The sequence below is a fragment of the Typopeltis vanoorti genome, chromosome 17 (genome assembly GCF_054136105.1).
Source record: "Typopeltis vanoorti isolate ZY-2024b chromosome 17, IOZ_Tvanoo_1.0, whole genome shotgun sequence".
Taxonomy (NCBI): domain Eukaryota; kingdom Metazoa; phylum Arthropoda; class Arachnida; order Uropygi; family Thelyphonidae; genus Typopeltis; species Typopeltis vanoorti.
In genome coordinates this window covers 6,717,864-6,740,657 of record NC_143565.1, presented here as the reverse complement: position 1 = coordinate 6,740,657, position 22,794 = coordinate 6,717,864, and the positions used below count along the sequence as shown (strand labels likewise).

Genomic DNA, 22,794 nt, shown 5'->3' with positions numbered 1-22,794 from the left:
ACACAGCCTACATGGACCATCTGCAGTCAATACAAGCCATACCATGACAGAGGTTGCAAATTTCAAAAGTTTCATGCATTCTTTATCAAATGCTTGTTGCTTAAAACGGCATCCCTTGACAACCACAGGACACACAAAACATACTTTCATGGCTAAAAAGTACCTTTTTCCAGTCCTCTTGACCCCTCAACAACAGTCTTTGCTTACACCATTGCACTCTAGCTGCCCTTTACTTGGAAGTCATAAGTGGCTTCGTCTTAGGCACATGTGATTTAAAGCTCAATTCACACCTAGTTCTTTCCATCTCCTGTGAAAATACCTTACACTTCGGAAGTCGTTTTTCTTCACAATATTCTTCAATCTCCTCTCATCTCTTCATGTAGTTACCTTTTGACTGCAGTAGCAGTCAAAAGGTAACTCAACTATAAACTGTTGAGTTTGGCCTTCTTTGCGTAGAGACACCATACAAAACTTCTTAGCTTCCGATGTGTCACTTGTTTGACCCATGTTTCGCAAATGATTAACTGAAATGCAAATGATTCCTCAAATCAAGTCAGTGCTGCAGCTACTGAAATGTATGCTATTTCTATGTTCTCTCCTCAAAACCAATTGGAAAAATTTGGAATATTTTAAAATTTTGAACGATGTTAAAAATTATTCTAATTTTGTGAATGTTTTCAAATAATCTTATAATTTATATTGCATTTTTATGTCTTTACATGGTCATATACTCTAGAAAGTGTGCAGATTTCGATGATGCTAATTCATATTTGGTAATAATTATTTTCTATGCAATAAATTAGAATAGCAAATCATTCAACACATTTACTTTATTCTAAATTTTTGATTCGGAGGTGTAGAAGGAAAAAATACCACTTTTTACTTTTATACCAGTAACAGCTATGCAAAGAACAAGTGCACAGCAGTGTGAAGTGCTTATAATTTTAAGTTTTAAGTTCAACATTTTAACCAATTTTACTTAGCTGCATAATTAAAAAAAATGACACTGTACTCAACACTTAAATGTGATTTATTTTTCCAATGGATATGATCTTGTCAATTTCTCTCTTGAAAATGAAAGAGAATTGGGGAGAAAGGGAAATTACATGATTACATACATTTTAGAGTTGTTTCAATCAAATATTTGACACTGTGTCTGCACATATTCTCCCCCCCCCCCCTTAAGAATTCTGTTTTTTTTACCTCTTCTATTTGCTACTGTCACAAGAATTGTCTTCATAGATGACAAATGTACTAAATATGCTGAGATATATACTGTGTGTGTGTATGTATATATATATATATATATATATACATAAAAAAAAAAAGCTGCAATTTTCATTTTCAAAGGCTGTCTTTCTTTCTAGCCATTTATCAAGAATATCTCCTAAAAATTGTAATATTTATTAACCCCCCCCACCAACTTAGGCTTCAAAGTTAGCTTTTTTTTTTTTTTTTTTTTCCTTTTTTTTTTGCAAAGTAAAGCAATTTTTTTCATCAAAGGATTACTTCATTTAGGGCAGGCATAGCCAACTTCATTCTACACGAGGGTCAATATATGATGAGTGGTAGTGTCACGGACTGCATACTTTTAGACAGAACTTAAATAAAAATAAACTCTGCATTTTTTCAAGGCAATAGTTTTGAATTCAATAGTATTGAATTACTATATTTGTTAAATCATTTTACTACTGGGAGAACAATATAAAATACTTGAAACTGATCACTGTAACCAGAGCAGAGCAAGTGACTTTCAATGATGCGTTACTCTGGAGCGCATAGAAGAAATCTACCACTCCCACAACTACAACTCGCACAGAGAAGCAGTAGATTTTATAAATTGAGTAATTTTTTAAACCAATTTTGATTCCTTGTTGAGAATATAAATTGTTTCCGTCATCAGAAATAATGAATATAACTAGTATATCAATCAGAAAAACTGCAGTTGAAACTAATAACTCAATTAATAAATAATACACATAATTTAATATAGTTTTTATCCTGCCGTGGGCCTGCTGCTGGCCACCTATGTTTAGAAAGACAAAAAATCAGACTTTAATCAGAATTTAACATAAGGCCTGCATTGGATAGACTAAAAAATAGGCACAAAAAAAAAAAAAAAAAAAAGCACTCTGCATAATAGTTAGTTTGTCTGAAAATGCAAATAAATCAAAAAGTGCACCTTAGGCATTAAAATTAGCAGTTAAAAAAATTGGACAATCTTAAGCTGTAATCAATTTTAAATCCCAAATTCTAAAAATTCTGAAAGATCCACTAAATAAAAATCACCGTAATTAATAGGATGGAAGTATAAAATAAAATAAATACACCTGGTTTCATTCTAAGCACGGGTTGGCAAAACACGGCCTGCAGGTCCACCACCTATTATTGCATGGCTAAAGATGATTTTTAAAAGAATTTCATGATAGAATCATATTGTCTATGGCTGCTTTTGCATTACAAAATATAGTTTGACAGCGATTGTATTGCTAATTCAGTCCTGAGTTACATATATCATGAGATTATGCAAGTCAAGTGAATATTGGTAGAAATATGTTTATATTCAAATATAATGGCTGAGAGTTTTGGGAAGCTGTTTTTTTTTTTTTTTTTTTTTAAATTACCATTAGGTATACATCACAGTGAAGAAAAGTTCACTCTAAATGTTGCATTTTTAATGGACAGTCAAGTATGGATTATTCTGTTGCATAATAAGAATTATTTGTGCTTATTACACTATAGCAAAATACCAATATTCTGTATTTTGTTTTCTGTGTTATATATAAGTACTTGATATCCTTTATTTTACCTCTTGACTTGCCAAGACTGAAATACTTTCTATCTGGTCCTTCTCAGAAAAAGTTTGCCTACCCACTGAACTTTTGATTACTTAATAACCGAAATAATAATTGGTATTTTGCTATAGTTTCATCAAAATACAAAATTATCCGGTTTCATTTAATTTTTAGTTGATGATGACACACAGAATGATCCATGTAATATTTCTCTTATATGACAGTGTTGTCTAGTTTGGAAGGAATTATTTTCCAATATAACAGTTTTCTCAATATCCCCTGCTTCACGAAAAAACCATCCCCATTTGATAAATATTTTTTGCTGCGGAATAAAGGATATTGAGAAAACAAAAGGATTTAATTAAGATCAGTACACCTTCATGTTCAAGAGTGAAATGGTACCAATTGGTTAATTCTGAGAACAGGCAGCGCTAGAGCTGAAGTGAAATTAATAATGAAAGATGCATACATAGCTTATAATTTAAACAGCATTTGAAAATTCTGCCTCATTAATTTGTGAATTTTTCTCAGACATGATTTGAGAATAAACTATTCATAATCAAGTTCTCTGTGATATATAGAACCAAGCCTGATTTACTGAAATTTTATTGTGAAAATTCTGTGTACTTTTCTAAAAATATCAAATAAACACATAATTCATAGTTTTTAATAAACTGATATAAGCTTACAAAGAGTGATGTATTACCTGATTTATGACACATACAATGAATGACAAACAGGTATAAAAAACTTTTATACAACAACCTATTCATCCCCCCCTTTATTTTCATTCCCCTTCCATTTCATGGTCTAAAATTTAATAAGTGATTTTGAATAACTAAACAAATTGGATGGAATGATGAAAACAGTTTCTGCAGTATTTACGGTATGCAATTTCAATTTATGTATTAATACAAAGAACACATCATAAGTTGGAAGGGGAGCAGAAATAAATATTAGTTATCAGAAGCTATATTTTTCTTAAAAATCATTAAAACAATGGATGATAATTAAGTAATTATACACGAGTATGAGAGGGTTGATAAAAGCCATTCATGCTGCTAGTTGCAGATGAATGATTATTCATTTGTGTTCCATATTGACCATATATACTAGACATCATTCCTGCAATGTGACTAATACCTGGGCCACTACGAGTTATGGAATTACTTATCGGCATACTATAGGTTCCATTCATCTGGAGACCATTAGATTGTCGTCCTTGAGGGGCACTAGGTTGTCGCCCTTGAGGAGCACTAGGCTGCCGTGTAGCTTGTGAGGAAATACCCTGATTACTTACAAAGCTTTGACTGCTGTTACCATAACCCTGGCTATTGGTAAAATGAGAAGGACCATTCTGTCTGACTGTATTGCTGTTACTATACCCAATCATCTGGTTACCTTGAATGTTCCGATTCATCCCATCATTTCTTAATCTTTCTCGAAGATGATTATCTCTACCAGCATCATTTCTTGAACCATAGTTGTCGTTCCTGTTATTACGATTTCCTCCTCCATAATTATCATTGCGAAAATTACGGCCAGTGTTGTTACGGCCTCCAGTGGTAGCAGTACTGCGGTAGCGGCTACGTCCTAAGGAACATATAAACATTTTGAAATGTAAAATTATAAGAGCAGATAAACATAAATCAAGTATACAAAAAAAGATCAACAGTGAAAAATATCTTGACTCACAGAATTCATGTACAAAAGGCAACATAACATGGATTAAGATAAATACATTTTCTTCAAAATATGAAGAATTTCAGAACTGTAAGATATTGGATAAAAATTTTAAGGATTAAATGAAATTACAGCATGACAACTCAAAAGGTTCAGAGATAACCCTGTGCTAAAATTTTCAGATGATCAAATATATATATATTCATAATTTACAACTGCTATTTGGAGGTATGGCAAAAGCAACTAACACTATGAGACTTGTATGTTCTTTGGCATTGAATGTAATTCTGAAAACCAATACAAATGAACTATTTCAAAACACTTCTTCTCACTACTCCCTTTTGAACTCGCAAGGTGGCAGAGTTATGTGCAAACTGATATTAAATGTTTTGGTAGAAAGTGAATTAATTCCTTATTTTAACAAAGAGATATTTCTTTCATTAAAAGAAAGAGATCTATTTCATTAATAAATAAATAATTTATTTATTAATGAAATAGATCAATAAATAAATAAATAATTCACTTTATGCAGTGTAATGCTGTGTACAACAATGCTTTGAAGATTATCTTAGCTCATAAGAAGGCAAGACTATATATACCGGTTGATCCAAAAGTCACAGAAAAAGTAAAAATTCAATAATTCGAAAAGTATAGGCAGTAGCACGATGCGGTTTTCACAGAAATGCACAGAAAGACATGGGATTTGTTTTTAATAATGAAAAATTTTATTCTACGAATAGTTGCATTTGTCACCGACAGGTGGCACTGTAGCGGTCCCAGAGATGCTACCTATCACTATTTAAACCGTGAGGTACGTAAATTTCAGATGTAGTGAATACTGAAGTTAAACTTTCTGCATTTAACATTTATTACTGAAGTTAAACGTTCTGCCAAGGTGAAGCATGTTATCGTTACGAGATAAAGCACTTTTAGTTAAGCTGTATTATCAGAACTCTGAATGTGCAAGTGTGGCTTTGCGCACCTATCGTTCGATGTGGGGTATTAGAAGTGGAAAGGGACTGATGTCTTGTTCCTCACTGATAGCTATGACGAAAGGTTTGAGGACATTGGCAGTTTGGAAGCACGTGCAAGAAGCGGGAGACCCAAAAAAACTATTGCAGTTGTGCACGAGGTCGAACACGAGACAGACACACACGATCGGCAGCTTCCACACATAGGGAATGCAGTGCGCGTGAAATTTCAAGACGAACTGGCATTTTGTATGGGACTGTGTGGCAATAACTCAGGATCATCCTCAAGAGGTATCGTTATAAAATCCAACACGTACAGGAACTGAAACCAATCGATTTCGAGAGACGTCATGAATTTGAAAATTGGGCTTTTCAACAGATGGAAAACAATGTGGACTGGCTGTCAAATGTCCTGTGGACTGACGAGGCACAATTTTCACTTAATGGAAGTGTAAATGCGCACAACTGCTGCATCTGGGTGAGAGAGAACCCACACACGATTGTGAAAACCCCCTATGCATCAGCCAAAGGTGACAGCATGGTGTGGGTTCACTGCGTCATTAATTATAGGCCCCTTTTTCTTTGAGGAAGTCCACAGCGGTATATTTCGAACTGTTTCTGTCACAGGCGAGCGTTATGCAGTGCTTTTAAGAGACAGCATCATTCCCTCCTTGGAAGAGAGGGAAGCGCTCCATAGTGTAACATTCATGCAGGATGGAGCACCTCCGCACATCACAGGTCCTGTCCAGCACCTGCTGCGATCGATATTTGGCGATGAACGTGTCCTCAGTCGCTCTTTCCCGCACGAATGGCCACCAAGATCTCCAGACCTTACACCTTGTGACTTTTGATTTGGAGCTACTTGAAGTTACAGGTGTACAGAGATCGGCCGACGTCATTGGCCCTGTTGAAAGAAGCTATTTGCCATCATGTGACAGGAATTACAGCTGAAATCCTCTTCGATGCTGTGCAGGGTGCCATGCCACATCTGACGTCCATTCTCATGAATGATGGTCGTCACATTGAACATTTGTAATCCTAGCTGCGTTGCAAACTGTGCTGCGCCACCGCACAAACTACAAATTACAAGTGCCACCTGTCTGTGGCAAATGTAACTATTCTGGTAATAAAATTTTTCGTTATTAAAAAAAAAATCCCATGTCTTTCTGTGCATTTCTGTGAAAACTGCATTGTTTTACTGTCTATACTTTTCGAATTATTGAATTTTTACTTTTCCTGTTACTTTTGGATCACCCAGTATATATATATCTAAATCAAGCATATAATGAAGAGATAGTACTTGACAAATTAATCTGCTGAAACTGTTAACTTAATGTGAGATGCATAATCAAATACTGCTTAAGTTTTGTTTCTTTGAGGGTCATGGACAGTAATACTCCTCCACAGTTTAAAGTTCTGTGCTATTTCACATGTTGACAGAACTGGACTTTTAAAATTTTCAATGTGGCACATACCCAATAACAGTTTTAAACCTATGATACAACAATATTAAGGATGGACTAAGGATTTTTCCCCTATTTGTATTATATATAGCATTTTTTAAATAATCCAGAAACTCTGCTCTAGAGACAAAACATAATTGCATGGATTCTGATGTTACTGAACTCATCCAATTTGGATGGCAAACAGTTGGTATTAAGCATGTTGCACTGACAGAGAATACACCGCACAGTAAGATTATATATAAAAAAAAAAAAAACTAAAGTGAAGTTATGTGGATCAAAATTCCCCCACCCTACTATCTCCATACACTTCCTATCTTGACCATTATGGCTTCTTTTGTGTGAGTGTGTGTGCGTGCTGATAGGATTTCTTACAGATAAGGAAATTAGAATAAATATATTCTACTTTCTGAACTTTAATGTGCAATTCCTGACAACAAAAAGTATGAAATACCAAACAGATTAAGGAGTTCAGATTCTTTAATGGGACATGAGCCATAATAGTAAAAAAAAAAAAAAAAAAAAAAAAAAAAGTGCAGATTTTTATATTTTATTAAGAATTTTTTTTTTTTTTTTTTAAATATACTAATGCCTTTTAGGGAGTGCTTGAGGGTCAAAGCTGTATAACTGAGAGGAGACCACCACATCACCTTTAAAGGAATACGGAGTACTGACCAGGGCTTTTGACCTAATGTCCAATCTTCACCTTCTCGTGGTGCACCGTTAGGTATCTACCTGGATACTGAACGAACGAGGATGGGCTGGCAATTTGGGATTTAGCCAACCAAACTGTATTCTTATTGGTTAAACCAAAATAAAAAATGATGGTACAACATGACAAAATGTCATGCTGGCTGGGGCGTTGCCCGGTTAAACAAGGTTCCCGTTGTTTTCACCAGGGCGAACAGCGAAAAGTCGGTTACTTGAACAAATCTGAAAACACACCCCAACTAAACATCACCAGAGTTAGAGATCGGTACTATCAACATAAGAAGCCTGAATGGCAAAGAAATGGAGATGGCTGAGGAATTAGATAAGTACCAGATCGACATAATAGGAGTGACTGAAACAAAAAAGACAAAAACTGGTGAGATCTTTCTGAGCTCTAAATACAAAATGTTATATATTCAGGCAATGACAATCAATGAAAAGGAGTAGCCATAGTATTCACCACAAAATATGAGGCTAATCTTCTTGAATGGTAGGCAGTCTCAAATAGAGTGATGTGGGCAAATATGAGAATGGGGAACTGGACAATGAAACTTATTTGTGCCTACGGTTCCACAGAAGGTTCTACTAAGGTAGAAGTGGATGAATTTTTTGATGCTTTAGAAAAAGCAACTGACACAATGAAAAAGGAAAAGTTGGTCCTTGTTGGGGATCTAAATAGTAGAGTAGGAAATGATTGTCAGTCATACAAAAATATTTTGGGAAAATTTGGAGAAAAGAGCAAAGCTAATAATAATGGCAAATATCTGTTGGATTTCTGATCAGGACATGGACTGGTTATTACTAACACCATGTTCCAACATAAAAATATGCACAAATTCACATGGAGAGAAGAGGCAAGGAATAAGAAAAGTCTCATTGACTATGTTATTGTTGATAGTAAAGTTTTCTCCCTGGTGCACAACACCAGAGTGTACAGAGGATTTGAAATTGGAAGCGATCACTATTTAGTCTTGAGCAGGATAAAATTGAATTTCATATTGAAAAGAATAACATGTAAGAAAGTTTTAAAGCAAATAAAAGTTGAGCAGCTCTCAGATGTGAACTGTAGACCAAAATACACAAAGATTATTGAAGAAAAATTGAAAGAGTTTGAGACCAGGAACCAAACCTTAGAGTTCAATGGCAAGCCCAAAGAAAACCCTGATTGATTCAGTCAGAGAGGCATGTGGGGAGGTTGTCTGCAAGGATAGAAAACTCCGTGGTGGACACAGGAAGTTCAAGAAGAAGTGAAGGAAAAGAAGAAATCATATCAAAAGTTCCGGACAAATAAGTCAGTTTTTGCTCTTAGAGAATACAGAGACAAATGTAAGAAAGCGAAACATTGTGTAAATCTAGCTAAACAAAAGTCATGGAAAGACTTTGGCAAGGACATAGAAAATAAATTTCAAGAAGATGGTAAGATATTCTGGAGGTTGTTGAAGAAGCTTAGAAATGGAGGAAAGAGTACTGTAAAAGGACTTAGAGACGATAAAGGTGACATGAAAATGGGTGAAAAAGATATTATTGAAGTATGGAGTAATTACTTTGAAAAACTGCTAAATGAAACAAGCAGTGATGACAGCACAGTGATAAAAAACACTGACCAGGCATGCAGTCAGGAATACATATCCATACTTGAAGTAGAAAAAGCCATCAAAGGCTTGAAATGTGAAAAGGCAGCAGGAGTAGATGATATTCGACCAGAAATGCTGAAGTATGGTGGTATAAAAGTCTTACAGTGGTTGCACTGCATAGTTCAGAAAGCCTGGACAGAGGAACGAATTCCTGATGATTGGAGTAGAGCTCTAATAGTGTCCATATATAAAAAGGGAAATAAAACTGAATGTGAGAATTACAGAGGTATTTCCCTAATTAGTGTTCCTGGCAAGATCTATGCAAGTATACTTGAGAAACGGTTGAGAAGAATTGTGGAAGAAAAGCTTGGTGAAGAACAAGCTGGAAACACAACCTATCGAGAATACTTTGGACTTTTGGATGTTGATCTGCAGACCAATAATTTTAGCCTGTGCCCCTAGTAGACCGAGATGTTTTTGTGCATTTGTTGGTTCTGTATCAATAAGTATAACATTGTCAGCAAAGCCTAGATCAGTTATTTGCATGGTGTGGGTAGATGTTCTAATGTTAAAACCAAGATCTTCTGTGTTGATGGTCAGGAAGATGTAGTCCAAGCATACTAAAAACAAATAAGGTGTTAGCACATCACCTTGCAGGACTCCTGCTGTCACCAGGAAGGATTCAGATGTTTCTGTTTTAAAGATTACGGTAGCATTGTAATCTTTATAAGGCACTGTGATTGCTTGTATGAGTTTTGAGGATAGACCATAGAAGCCGAGTATTATAAACATTGCTTCTCTATTAATGGAGTCAAAGGCTTTTTTAAAGTCTATAAAGGTTAAAACAAGTGGTAAGTTTTTATCACATGAGCCTATGATTCTTCTGATGCAATGTATCTGTTCTGTACATGTTCTGTGCAATGTACTGTACATCGTTTTTTTTAGAAATCTAGCTTGGTTTTTTCTTAAAAGTGGTGTTAAGTAAGGTTCTATTCTATTGAGTATCATCCTATTGTAGATTTTAACTGTGATAGCAAAGTAATACCTCCGTAGTTATCCATTTTATTAAGACTGCCCTTTTAGGGTATAGGGACAATAAGACCTTGTTTCCATTCTTGAGGTATTATTTCAGTGTTTAAGAGCTTGATTCATTATGGCAAGGAGATTGGAATATGTATTATACCCAGCTTTTAAGCTTATTCCATCAGTCCCTGGGGACTTTCCTGCTTTGGTTTGATCTATTGCTATTTTTAGTTCCTTTTCAGTGAAGTCTGCACAATTTATTGGAAGAGTGGTGGTTAGATGCAGGTCTGCTAGCTGACTTGAATGTTGGGATTATCAACATTCAGTAATTCTTAAAAGTAGTTTCTCCATTCTTTCATCAGGTTTGAATTTACTGATAGCTGTCTACCATTTTTGTGATGTGTGACAATATTTCCACTTCATTTTGTTTTGTGGTGACAGATATAATTTATCATTTGAAAAGATTTTCTAGCATCCCCAGTTTTATTACAATTTTCAAGTTTCTTGCAGTATTTATTTATTTGATTTTCTTTGTCTCTGATCATTAGTTCATTGACCTTGTTATTTAAAATGCCTAGTTTATCTTTATTTCATTCCTGTTTAAGCGGTAGAGTTTCCTTGCTTTATTTCTTTCATCTATATATGGACAGGAGGAAGAGGGGAGATGTGATAGAGACCTACAAGTTGGTAAGAGTTGTTATAGGATCAATGCTGGAGAAGTTCTACAGAAAATAGCGGGAGATCTGGGGAGAACCAGAGATCATCCCTGGAAACTGTATAAAGAAGGTGTGAGTAGGGGAGTGAGAGGCAGGTTTTTTTCATGCAGAGTTGTAAATGATTGGAATGCCTTGCCTGAGAGTGTGGTGTCTGCAGGGAGTTTGAATTTGTTCAAAGCACGGTATGATGAGCTGTGTGTGATAAAAGGACCTCCCAGATGATTCTTTGACTCCATGAGGTCTTGGGTAATAATAATAATATTTTTCAATTTCAGTTTTCCAAGTCTATTTTGTTGGATGTTATGTTTATTGCTTCAATGATAACCTTATACTTTTCATTAACTGGATCTTTAAGAATGTTTCCCATATTGTCTTTTGATGTACTGTGGAAAGATGCCAATTTGTGGGTTATTTAGTTTGTTCCAGTTGTATTGTTTCTTTTTAGGCCTGTTATTTTTAGAGGCCTTTAGTAAAAGTTTAATGTGGGCACTGATTATTCTGTGGTCAGAGTTTAGTTCAACTATGTTATATGCTCAACAGTTCTTGATTGATCTGATCCACTTTCCATTGATTAGGATGGGGTCTATTTGGGAATGAGAACCATTTGGATGTTTCCAGGTCCATAGTCTTCCTTTTGGATGGGGAAATTTGGTTTGGGTGATTACCATGTTATGGCTATTGCAGAAGTTCATAAGAGAATGTCCATTGTTATTTGTGGTTTCATGATAAGTATATTTACCCACGTTTTTAGTAGTATTGGCAATGTCTTTACCAATTTGGGCATTAAAATCACCACCAATGAGTGTGGCATTGTGAACTGAGATGTTCATGACAGTTTCAGAAGGATCTTTATAATAGGTGTCTTTGTCTTCTAGTGGAGCAGATGTGGATATTATTGTCCGTTTTGGGTTTCTACTTACGGTTATGAGGAGGATTCTTTCAGACACTTCTTCAGTTGATGTTACTTTTTCTGCTAGTTCCTTCTTGAGCATTATTCCAATCCCTCCAGTACCATCATTGTTTGCTGAGGTATAAATAAATCTCCATTTTTATGTCAGTTGATGACGATAATGTTTCATTCACTTCATTGATTGTTTTACCAGTCACGTTAGCCTACTGGGAATTTACTCAGTATTTCCTGAGGGGCACCACAAGGAGGCGTGACTTGGATTTTTACCTAAAAGTCTACCACTGTAGAGTAATGTTTCATTATTTACTACACTACAGTACTATACTGTATACAATAATTTTGTTGGAATTTGTACATTTATTATTTCATTATAAATAATAGTAAAACTAGTTGAATATTTCAGGCATATTAATTGTTAACATATCCTTATGGTTTATATAGCTATAAATTAAAGATAAGAAATTATATTCTTGGCTTCATCCTTTATCCGAGTGTAAGCAAACAAAGTTTGCACCTGAAGTAATTTTAGGACTGGGCAACTTGTATACGGAAGCTAATGACTTCCCATCACTTGCCTCAGTATCTCATAATGCAAAGCATATCCTTACAGACATTGGAAGTTATTTCACCACTTGGTTAGACTATAATAAATTTAGTTTAATCCTTTATTGAAGTGTAAGCAAACAAAGTTTGTGCCTGAAGTATCTTCAGAACTGAGGCAACTCGTGGTAAAGGTGGACTAAGCTCTCATCACTCCTTGTCTTGGTATCTCCCATGATGCAAAGCACATCTCCTTGTGGACATGTATAATGCTATGCATTAAGGGAAGGCCACTACTCAGACCAGTTTCGACCTTTATTGAGGTCTCGTCAGTGGGAGCCAGACCCAGAAGTGGTGATACTAAGGCAGAAGCAATGGAGAAGTCACATTTACCTATACTAGTTGCCAAAAGGTGTCTCACCTTATTATTAAATTACTCTGGATTTAGAGAAAGATGTTGGAAGTTTTTTCCCACTTGGTTAGACTATAATAAATTTAGTTTAATCCTTTATCCAAGTGTAAGCAAACAAAGTTTGCACCTGAAGTTCTGAAACTGAATGTTTTATCCATTCTAAAGGATTTCATTTGTGTACTAGCACCAAAAAAAAAAAAAAAAAAAAGCACTCCATCCAAGAAGTCATTAGTTTAAACCTAGTGTGAGCATGGATGTTTGCAAAAGCCTGCTCCAGATGAGCTTGTGTGTGTGTAAAAGTAGATATGTTAGCCTATGTTCAAATTAAAGTAGTGTTTCCCAAAGTGTGATATGTGTATTTCTAGGGGTATGAGGCACTTTTTTGAAATTTCGATTATTCCTTTCATATATATATATATATATATATATATATATATAATGTATTCCTGAGCTTCTACTTGGTTGTTTTAAAAAAATAAATATTTAATGACTTTAAACCGAGATAAAATATTAAGTTTTAATGAAAATGATACAACTAGTTTCAGCCTTTTACAGCCTTCATCAGGTATCCACTAAAGGTAGAACACAATAATAAAAATTGAAGTTACAAAAAACTGAGAATTACAGGCAAAAAATGCAATACATGACACAGAAAACGTATTTTTCAAGTTGTTCTATCTAACGTGCTATTGTTTGTTGCATGCGTGCTTGCAAATTCTCGTGAATGCCAGTATTGAACAACTGCAGTATGGCTATCAGGGATGTCGTAACTCAAATTGCTGTTCAAATGTTCAGGATTAAGAAGGATTTCCCTGGACTCCACGATTTTCCTTTCAAATTCATCACTGCAGTGAAAAATGTTTTCGATTTATCCCAGCAAACTGAGTGACTCTATAGATCATCATGAGGATTGTTTGAGAAAAGAACATGACTGGATAGCACAGATGCATGTGATCTTTTATAGACGATGTCTCTCTTATGCTCCTCTATATGTAGTTCAATAGATTTGTTAGTCTGTCCAAATAAGGAATATTACAATTGCACCATAACTTGTATACACCTGGATATTTCAGGTTGTGATGAATAGGCTTCGGATGGCTTATAAGAGAACGGACTTTAGGGAGTGTAGTGAAAAACATCCTGATGTTGTATTTTTTAAGGACTTGAGCCAATTTATTGGAGACTGAACTAATGTAAGGGATTGACATGCTACCTTTAAAATCAGTAGTTTCTGTAGCACACTGCCTAGGAGGATCCAGAAGAAATTTCTTAATCGTTTTTTCAGAATATCCATTTTGTTTAAAGATAAGAGAAAGGTGATTAATTTCTTTTTTGAGCTCATCTGGTTCATCTAAAAGGAGTGTGCTCTGTGTCCTAAGGTAGAAATAGTTCCGAGCTTTCGTGGTGGAAAGTGATGAGATTGACAGTGCAGATATCTGTTGGTATGAGTGGGTTTTCTGTATATAGAGATTTTAAATCTATCAGAGCATCATGTAAGAATTATATCCAGGAATGGAAGGCAGTTATTTCGTTCTAGTTCGGCAGTGAATTTTATATTAGAATGCTGGTTGTTAAGATGATGAAGAAAATCCATGAGAGATGTGTGTCCGTGACTCCATATAATGAAAATGTCATCAACATAACGTCTCCAAAGTTTTGGCTTAAGTGAGAAGGACGATATGGCTTTCGTTTCAAAATCTTCCAAGAAAATGTTTGCTAGAACTGGGGATAAAAGGTTGCCCATTGCATATTTTATATACATTATATATATATATATATAATGTATATAAAATTAAATGTGTGTATATTATTATTTTATTTTATTTTTTTTTTGTTGCTAAATTGTTGCAGATACTTGGTATCCGCAACAATTTAGCGACATTAGTCTATTCTGTAATTAATTTTTCAATAACTGAAACGTCTCAAAGTATTAAACAATGTGTATCTTGGTGTATTGACTAACTTCCATTAGGGCTGCATCTGGTTGACTGTATAATTACATTCCAACTTTTTGCATTAACAGTTTAAATTAAAATAGTTCAAACCACACAGTTGGAACTCACCATTAAATTTCAGATGCATTTGTATTGTATATTGTGAAGGTCCTCAGAAATTATTTTGCCATCCACGCATGCATCTGTACATGCTGAACTGTGTTTGTGTCATGGGTAGTTACATAATGAAATTATATGCACACGGATAACTCATGTTTTTTAGCACTTGTGTTGTTGATTATTAACAAATCTTAAAGTGCATCTAATAATAATATTAAAATATTTAATTAATATTGATACCTATTTTGTATTTCTGAAACCCTAGAAATTGTTTGAATGAAAGATAACTTCTCACGAATTATGTTGCCTGAGGAAGGAAGGTATGCAGCGATACTAAAATTTTGAAGGAGTACAAAAATATTGAAAATTTGGGAAACACTGTTGTAAAGAAAGGCTGCTATGAAAGTACACAGCATAAGTGTCATAAGGGAGTGAGATCCAGATTTTTCTTTTGTAGTGGCAGTGCATGATTGGAATGGATTGCCTTTGTAAGTGATAAGTACAGGTAGTATGAATTAGAGAAAAAGTATGACAGTTGTGTGTGCATGCGCACGATTATGTGGAATCCCTGGAGGTCTCTTTTAATCATAATAAATAATCAGTTAGAGATTGTGATAATTGGCCAAAGGATAGAGAAAAAATTAGATATCGCAATGAGTAGATCAAAGGTTAACACTGGAACCTGATAACATACTGGTCAGTCTAGGTGATCAGTCAATTCACAAACCTTTAACCTTCTGTAAGAAACTGTTATGCTGCAAAAGTTGTTTCCATCTGAGACAGAGGTTTGTACTGACATTACACATTGATTGAGTTATTACTCTTGCATAAAAAAGGATGAGTATTATTATATCCATACTTGATAATTTGTGGCTATATATGCCCATGCACAGCATTGATGTGCTATAGGTTTTGCAACCTTTTGTGTATAAGATTAATAATAAAAAAAAATAAATAAATTTGAGTCAAAAGGCATCTCGCATATTTATTTTTATTATGCAATATGACTTATTTCTTGTGCAACTTTGATTTTGTAATTTTAGTTCATTAATAAGTATTGATTCTTCGGTATGTAATGATTGCAAGTATCTCCAGGTACTTAAGTATTGAAAAACCAACTAAGAATAAGTAACTATTCTGTTCGGATTGCATTTGAATTTATATGCTAGAGAATGGTGGGATTTCAGTGTGATTATATATGCTAATACTAGTTTTCTACTCGCATGCATAAAGTGCAAAACATTTGGCAGTGTGATAGTATTTGAAAAAATGTAGCTCTTTAGGAGTAGAGGTTTTAAGTAGACCCTCCTTTGCTAAGTTTGAGTTGCTTATCTAACTTGTTACCATGATTCCATATTGTCTGGTTGATTCAAACCGTACGAACTAGTATCTCTGGGCATGCTAAAAGCATACAGAATTCAAAAAGATTCAAAAGGCAGGGTGTCAAACATTGTATTACATAAAGACTTATTTTTTATTTTTATTTTTTTTTTATAATGCTGTTTTTCAGTACATTAAAATCTTTAAACAGCAAAGAAAAATATAAAAATTCAGAAAAATATTAAACATAAAATCTCTATCATTCAACTTAGCATTTGTGTGTGAAATGCTAAGTTGAAAGTTTTTTTGTACAAAATATACCCACCACTGAGCCTTTTTTAATTTACACTGCTTGGAAAGAAGTCAACAGACACCATAGTGTGAGGAACAAACAGCCATAGCACCCCACCTTAATAAGATGCAGGACCTCCTTTTACTGTGATAACTGCAGCAATCCTATGGGGCATACTTTCCATACGATACCGATCATTGGGAATTTTGGACCATTCTTCCTGTCGTCATGTAATGAGGTTCTGGACTGTTGTGGGATGGACATACCTTGACCTCACCTGATTCTCCAGTTCATCCCAGAGATGTGTAGAGTTAAGATCAGAACTGTGGAGGCCAATTAAGTGTTGCAGTGTTTATTTCCATAAACCACGTAGTTACAGCAGTGGCCTTATGACACAGTGCATTATCTTGCTGAAAGATACAATGGTCAGTTCCATAGAAGCACCACAAAGTTGAAGAATTGCATTGTCCAAAATGCTCAAATACCTCTCTGAGTTCAGTGTTCATGGTCCCACAAAAAGAAGTCTCCAAGGCCAAACCAGGAAAAACAGGACCATACCATCACTCTACCACCTCCAAATTTCATAGTTGGGGTTACCCTCTCTGGTAACAGTTATTCACCAGGCATCTGCTTGATAGAGGGTGTAGTGTGATTCATCACTTCATAACACTACTTTCCAAGCATCCACATCCCATTGTTCTTGCTCTTTGCACCACTAAAGACAATGCTTCATGTTGGTTCAGGCAATGTGGGGTTTGCATATTTCAGTCCTACCATGGAAACCTATGTTGTGAGCCTCAGTTCTGAATGCTTTTGTGCGGATTCCAGTCGATGCCCAGAACTCCGCATTCAGTGTGTTGGCTGAATGGCAGTTTTTTAAAATTATCCTTCGTAGCATCCTACGGTCATGTTCAGCGAGTGTGATGGGTTGCCCATTGCTGGTAGCACTTGCAGTTGACTCCCTGCACTTCCATCTCAGTATGGTATTGCTGATTGTTGACCAGGGATGGCCCAATTTATCAACAATTTGCTGAACAGATAAACCTGCAACATGGCATTATCACAACATCTCTTTGAAACTCCATCAGTTTACTTCTCTCAGTCATTCCACCCAGAAACAATTGCACTGACTTGGGTACATCATATTCCTTCAGTTCATACTGGCTACAAGCATGACTTGTTACATGTCACGATGCACCTTCATGAGATTGTTGACTTCTTTCCAAGCAGGGTAGCATTGCACAATGTTATTTGTATAGTTGTGCAAGACTGATATTTGTGTCAGATTTTATTTCTGTTCTTGTCTTTTGTTACGTTTTCCAAATTATATGTGATAATTCTTCAGTAAAAAGTGTTATTAGTGACATCATTTATTATACAATGTATATTATGTATAATTATTCTTATCTCATTATTATTATTATTATGTGACACCTCCAGGGAGTCCAAACACTCATTGAGAGAGAGTGTGCCAACAGCATCGAACGCTTGATCCCGGTCCAACTACTAACCGCGCTCAAACTTGCTTAAGCCATTAGTAGCAGAGGCTCTCCAATTGACCAACCTTTGCTGGCATGCTCTGTAGAATGGTATAAGAAAGAGATTAGAAGTTCAGTCCTAGTCACTGACTGGAGGTACTTTCTCTAGACGTATTTTCAGCCAGTTCCTGAGTTAATCTCTGACAGAAGCAAGTAGGAGGGTTCCTCCCTTGGAAACTTGTATTATAACCCCGCATTTCATAAAAATTTGCAGTTTTGAGACAGCATTATTTAATCTAAGAGTTTACTATCACAAGATTGTAATAGTTGTCTCTTATACTCTCACCCCGATACCTCTAAAATCATCCACGTCTATTGGTTCCATTTTTAATGGTTTTTCTCTCTTCTTCCATATGAATTTATTCAATTGCCTTCCCACCATACCAGCTTTGCTGATTCTGTTGTCTATTTCTATATTTAATTTACCATCTTCAGTAAAAATCGCGCCTAAGTAGCTGAAATGTTTTACTTGTTCCACAGGTTCTCCATTCACAACACAGTTGACATTTTCAATGATTCTGCCTATTTCCATAGATCTTGCCAGGAACACTAATTAGGGAAATACCTCTGTAATTCTCACATTCAGTTTTATTTCCCTTTTTATATATGGGCACTATTAGAGCTCTACTCCAATCATCAGGAATTCGTCCCTCTTTTATTGCTGACCTTCATACCATATCTATTAGAACAGCTATTCAGTTTAGTCAGAGAATCTTGCAGACTTGTAGTGGATTTATTTAGAAGTATAACATCATCTGCATAAAGCAAAGGCTGACATTAACATCTCCAATTTTGATATCATATTTAATACCACTTTCCTTCATGATGTGATCCATATAGTTAATGAATAACAGAGGGGATAATGTACATCCTTGTCTCACACCAAATTTAACATTAAACCATCTTCCTGTACATCCTTCTATTCTAACTGCCGACTTACAACTCAACTAAAGACTAAGTATTGCTTGATATACTGCTCTATTGACACCATATAACTGCAGCATATTGAATAGCTTCTCTCTTGGCACCTTGTCATATGCCTTTTCCAAATCGACAAAACTTAAATACAGATCTTTGTTATATTCCCATGCTTTCTCGACTATTTGTCGTAAAGTGAAGATCTGATCCTGACGGCCTCTATTGGTAAGTGCTCTTGTGCGCTTACCAATGAAATAATCAGAAAGACTTTAATTCAAAATTGCTACTTTATTATTGGATGATTCATTGGAGCAGGAAGGGAAGGCTAGGTCATCAACAACAAATTCAGGAACTGCAGCAAAGTGTTCTGAGGATGGCTCACTAAATGTTTAACTTGTGAAAGATCTAAGCTTATCTTCAAGGATAAGATAGCAGCAGGAGTGGGCTTCTTTAAATATTTGTACATTGCATCCAACTCATTCTGCACAATTTGCTTTTTTTATATACAAATTTCTCTGTACCAAGCAATGCGGCTTTTGTATCATTATTTTTATATTTTGCTAAATTTCTCCAATGGAGTTGATTCTTCAAACAACTGAACTGCTTTAACTAAGGTACCAATTTTTTCGCTGTGAACTTTTTTTCTTTTTTTCTTTTTTTTTTTTTTTTGGGGGGGGGGGGGGGGGTAGGGGGGAGGGGGAGGTGAGGTCAGCTTATTCTTGGTCTTCTGCTGTAACTTGCTGGGCATCTAGCTCTATAAGGTATTCATTTGAGAGTTCTTCCATAACTTCCACTGGCTGCTCTACCTCTTCATTGTCAATGCCTAACTCAAGCTCTTTAGTTAGCAGTACTGTCTTCTCACCAATCTCTTGTAAGGTTTTCTATTTCTTGGATCATGTGAATGTATCATGTGAATCATGTTTCAGCAGATTCTTCTAAACGTCATTCACAGATCAGCTGTCACCTCACTCCATGCTGCATCTACAATCTTTGTGCAACCATACTTGTTCACATTAATTAGAATGCTTCATAGCAATTGCTGACTCTAAAGATGATAATCTTTCTGACTGGTAATGACTACTATGTAACACACTGGTTTTCTTCCATCTAATCCTGTGTGAAGAGGTGTCCAAAGGGTGATTAACCAGTTCAGACTTGCCATAAACATGGTAGTGAATGTATTTCTTATGTTCTCCAAGATGGATGTTAACAGATTTTCCTGTCTGGCCATAATAGGCCAAGTCATAGGGATCTTCATACACTCAAGGATATATGAGGGGAGTTTATCCTTAGGAGAGCAGATCAGAGTTGCTAATTCATGTAGTTTGAATGTGGTGTGAAGGTCAAATTTTATTAGTACTTTGGCTATCTTTTCAGATGTACCTCAGACACGGGGAATAGGAACGGTTTCTCCTCCTCGTGTGTTTGAGGAGGAGAAAGTAGGAGGGCCATGTAGTATTTTATCTATTTTGGAGGAGCTGTTATCATTGGACAGGAAAATATGTTAATGATATTTAAGTTCTGTGGAAAAGAGCTGCATCATTAGAACAAATAACGCTAGCTCTGTGTGTAAGTGTTTTCAGAATACCATACTGCTGGGGTGGATGATGATGTGATTATGTAGATGCCACGGATTTTAGTAATGTGAAAGTAGAAGTGAGTTTTCATTGTAGAGATTCTGGCATCATTTGTATGTTGTGATTGGTTGGTATTTTTGGTATTTTTGGAGGAATTGGTTTTTTAGGGAGTTTTGTTTTTGTCACAGTGCCAATGTTTGTGTTGGTTTTCTATAAATGAAAAATGATGAACCAATTGAAAGGAGAATTAATATGTCAAGAAAAAGCAAACAGTTCTTAAATTCTTTTTTGCTATGAATTTTGGGGTGTTTGTTGGCTGTTTAGATAAGTAACAGAAGAATCCAAAGTGTGTGGTCTATGGGGCCAAGTGGCAAACATGTCATCAGCAAAGCATAACCACACTAAGGGCTTGTAGTATGTAGTGGTGATATTTTATTTTTGAAGTATTCCATGTAAAAGTTAGCTCAGAGGTGAAACCACTGCAGTACCATTAGTCTGTTTTGTAGATTTTTCCTTGCCAGGTAAAGTAATCTGTGTTCATGGTAAATTTGAATAATTCAAAGATGTCAGGAATATTAGACTTTATTAAATCAAGAGTTTATTAATGTTGCATTAGTAAATAAGAAAATGACATTGAAACAAACTATTATGTTTGAATTTTGAAGGATGTAATTTTTAATTAGTGATCTGAAATGGACAGAATCTTTACCAGTAAGAAGAGACAAGAGACTTAGATAACTACTGAGCAAGTTTATAAGTAGGACTGTCTATTCCACAGGTTGGTAACAGTTTTTTTACCACAGGTAAAATTTTGCAATTTGTATGCTCACCACTTAATGAGTAGGCTACATGGAAGGGTAGTAATATTAATGTTAGTAAAAAAAATAGGATTTGTAAACAAATACTAAACATTACAGAAAAAGCTTATTCTCTTATAAACAAATTTAAAAATTTTCACAGTTTTTTTTATAATAAGTTTATATATAAATTATCACAAAATGCATAAATAATGATAATTATATGCAAACAATTGTAAAAGGTATGTACAGAATCAATAGAACAATAATATGATTTTAAACACAGTTTTGTTTTAATGACTTCCTTGGTTTTGTTTATCTTTACACAGACACATACATGACTCAGAATTGTAACATGTTTGTTTACTTCTTAGTGGATTAAAAATGTAGTTCCATCTGAGAAAATATTTGCTTGCATATATAGGATGAACCAAATACAGATGGAATAACTACTGCAACTTTTTTTTTTCATCGCTATAAATGTTGAAAAAATTGATACTCAACATTTTTTTTATTTGTTTTAATCTTTCTCTTACTCCTTGCATTTCTTTAAATTTATTAGTTCATACGATTGACTTTATTTAATTTGATTTAATTCTATTTCTAAAATCAATTCCTAAAAATTCAAAATAATGTAACATATGCCCAGCTTTAGTTTCATCAAAGGATTCTGAATTAATTCCGAAACTAAAAATAGCACTATAAAGAATTATGGACAACTGATGACAACCCACTCTCAGAAGACAATGAAAGAACCATAGAAGTCCAGGAGAAGATAGTATCAGTATGGAACTTTTTAAATGCTCTGGAGACAACTTCAGATATAGACTACTAGAATTCATGAATAAGATCCTAAATTGCCAATTACCACCAGAAAACTGGCAAAATGCTATTACCGTTCCATCTTCAAAAAATGCAATATTAATGAATGTCAAAATTTTAGAGGCCTTTTAAATATCTCTTTTAAATAAAATATATTCAATTCTCTTAAAGACTAAAGTAACCAAACATTATGGAAATATTTTTGGAGAGGAAAAAATGGTTTCCATAAAAACAGATCCTTCAACGACACCTTTTTCACTCTCAAGATCCTAATAGAAAAATGAAGAGAATTCAATTTAGAGACCCATATATTACTCATTGATTATAAAAAAGCTTTTGATAAAGTCAATCATAATAAACTACTAGAAATTTTAAGAGATAACATCTCTAACCAGCTAATCAAAACAATTTTCAACATATATAACAATAACAAAATTAAAATAAAGATAGCCGCACAAAAATCTGAATCTTCTTCTTCTCTTCCGTCTAAGATGGGTTGAGTCTTCTCTTGAGCAGGATCTTCCAGTCTTCTCTATTCCTTGCTGTTCGAAAAAGTTCCTTATATGTTCTGCATCCCGAGATGTTCTTTATTAATTTCAGCCAGGTAATTCTTGGTCTTCCAGGTCTTCTTTTTTCAGTTGGAAAAGTATTGATTAGGACGTTAGGAAGTCTGTCTGC

The 22,794-nt window shown here is 34.9% G+C and overlaps 1 protein-coding gene across 1 annotated transcript in view; it reads right to left on the bottom strand.

Moving 5' to 3' along the window:
- Positions 1-3,440: 3,440 nt before the first annotated feature.
- The window catches only part of LOC150097114 (putative ATP-dependent RNA helicase DDX5), a 226,691-nt gene continuing 207,337 nt past the window's right edge, over positions 3,441-22,794 (bottom strand). Inside the window, exon 14 of the mRNA XM_090407103.1 lies at positions 3,441-4,388. Within this exon, the coding sequence (XP_090263229.1) occupies positions 3,814-4,388 (575 nt within the window). The 3' untranslated portion in view covers positions 3,441-3,813. The remainder of the gene's footprint in view (positions 4,389-22,794) is intronic.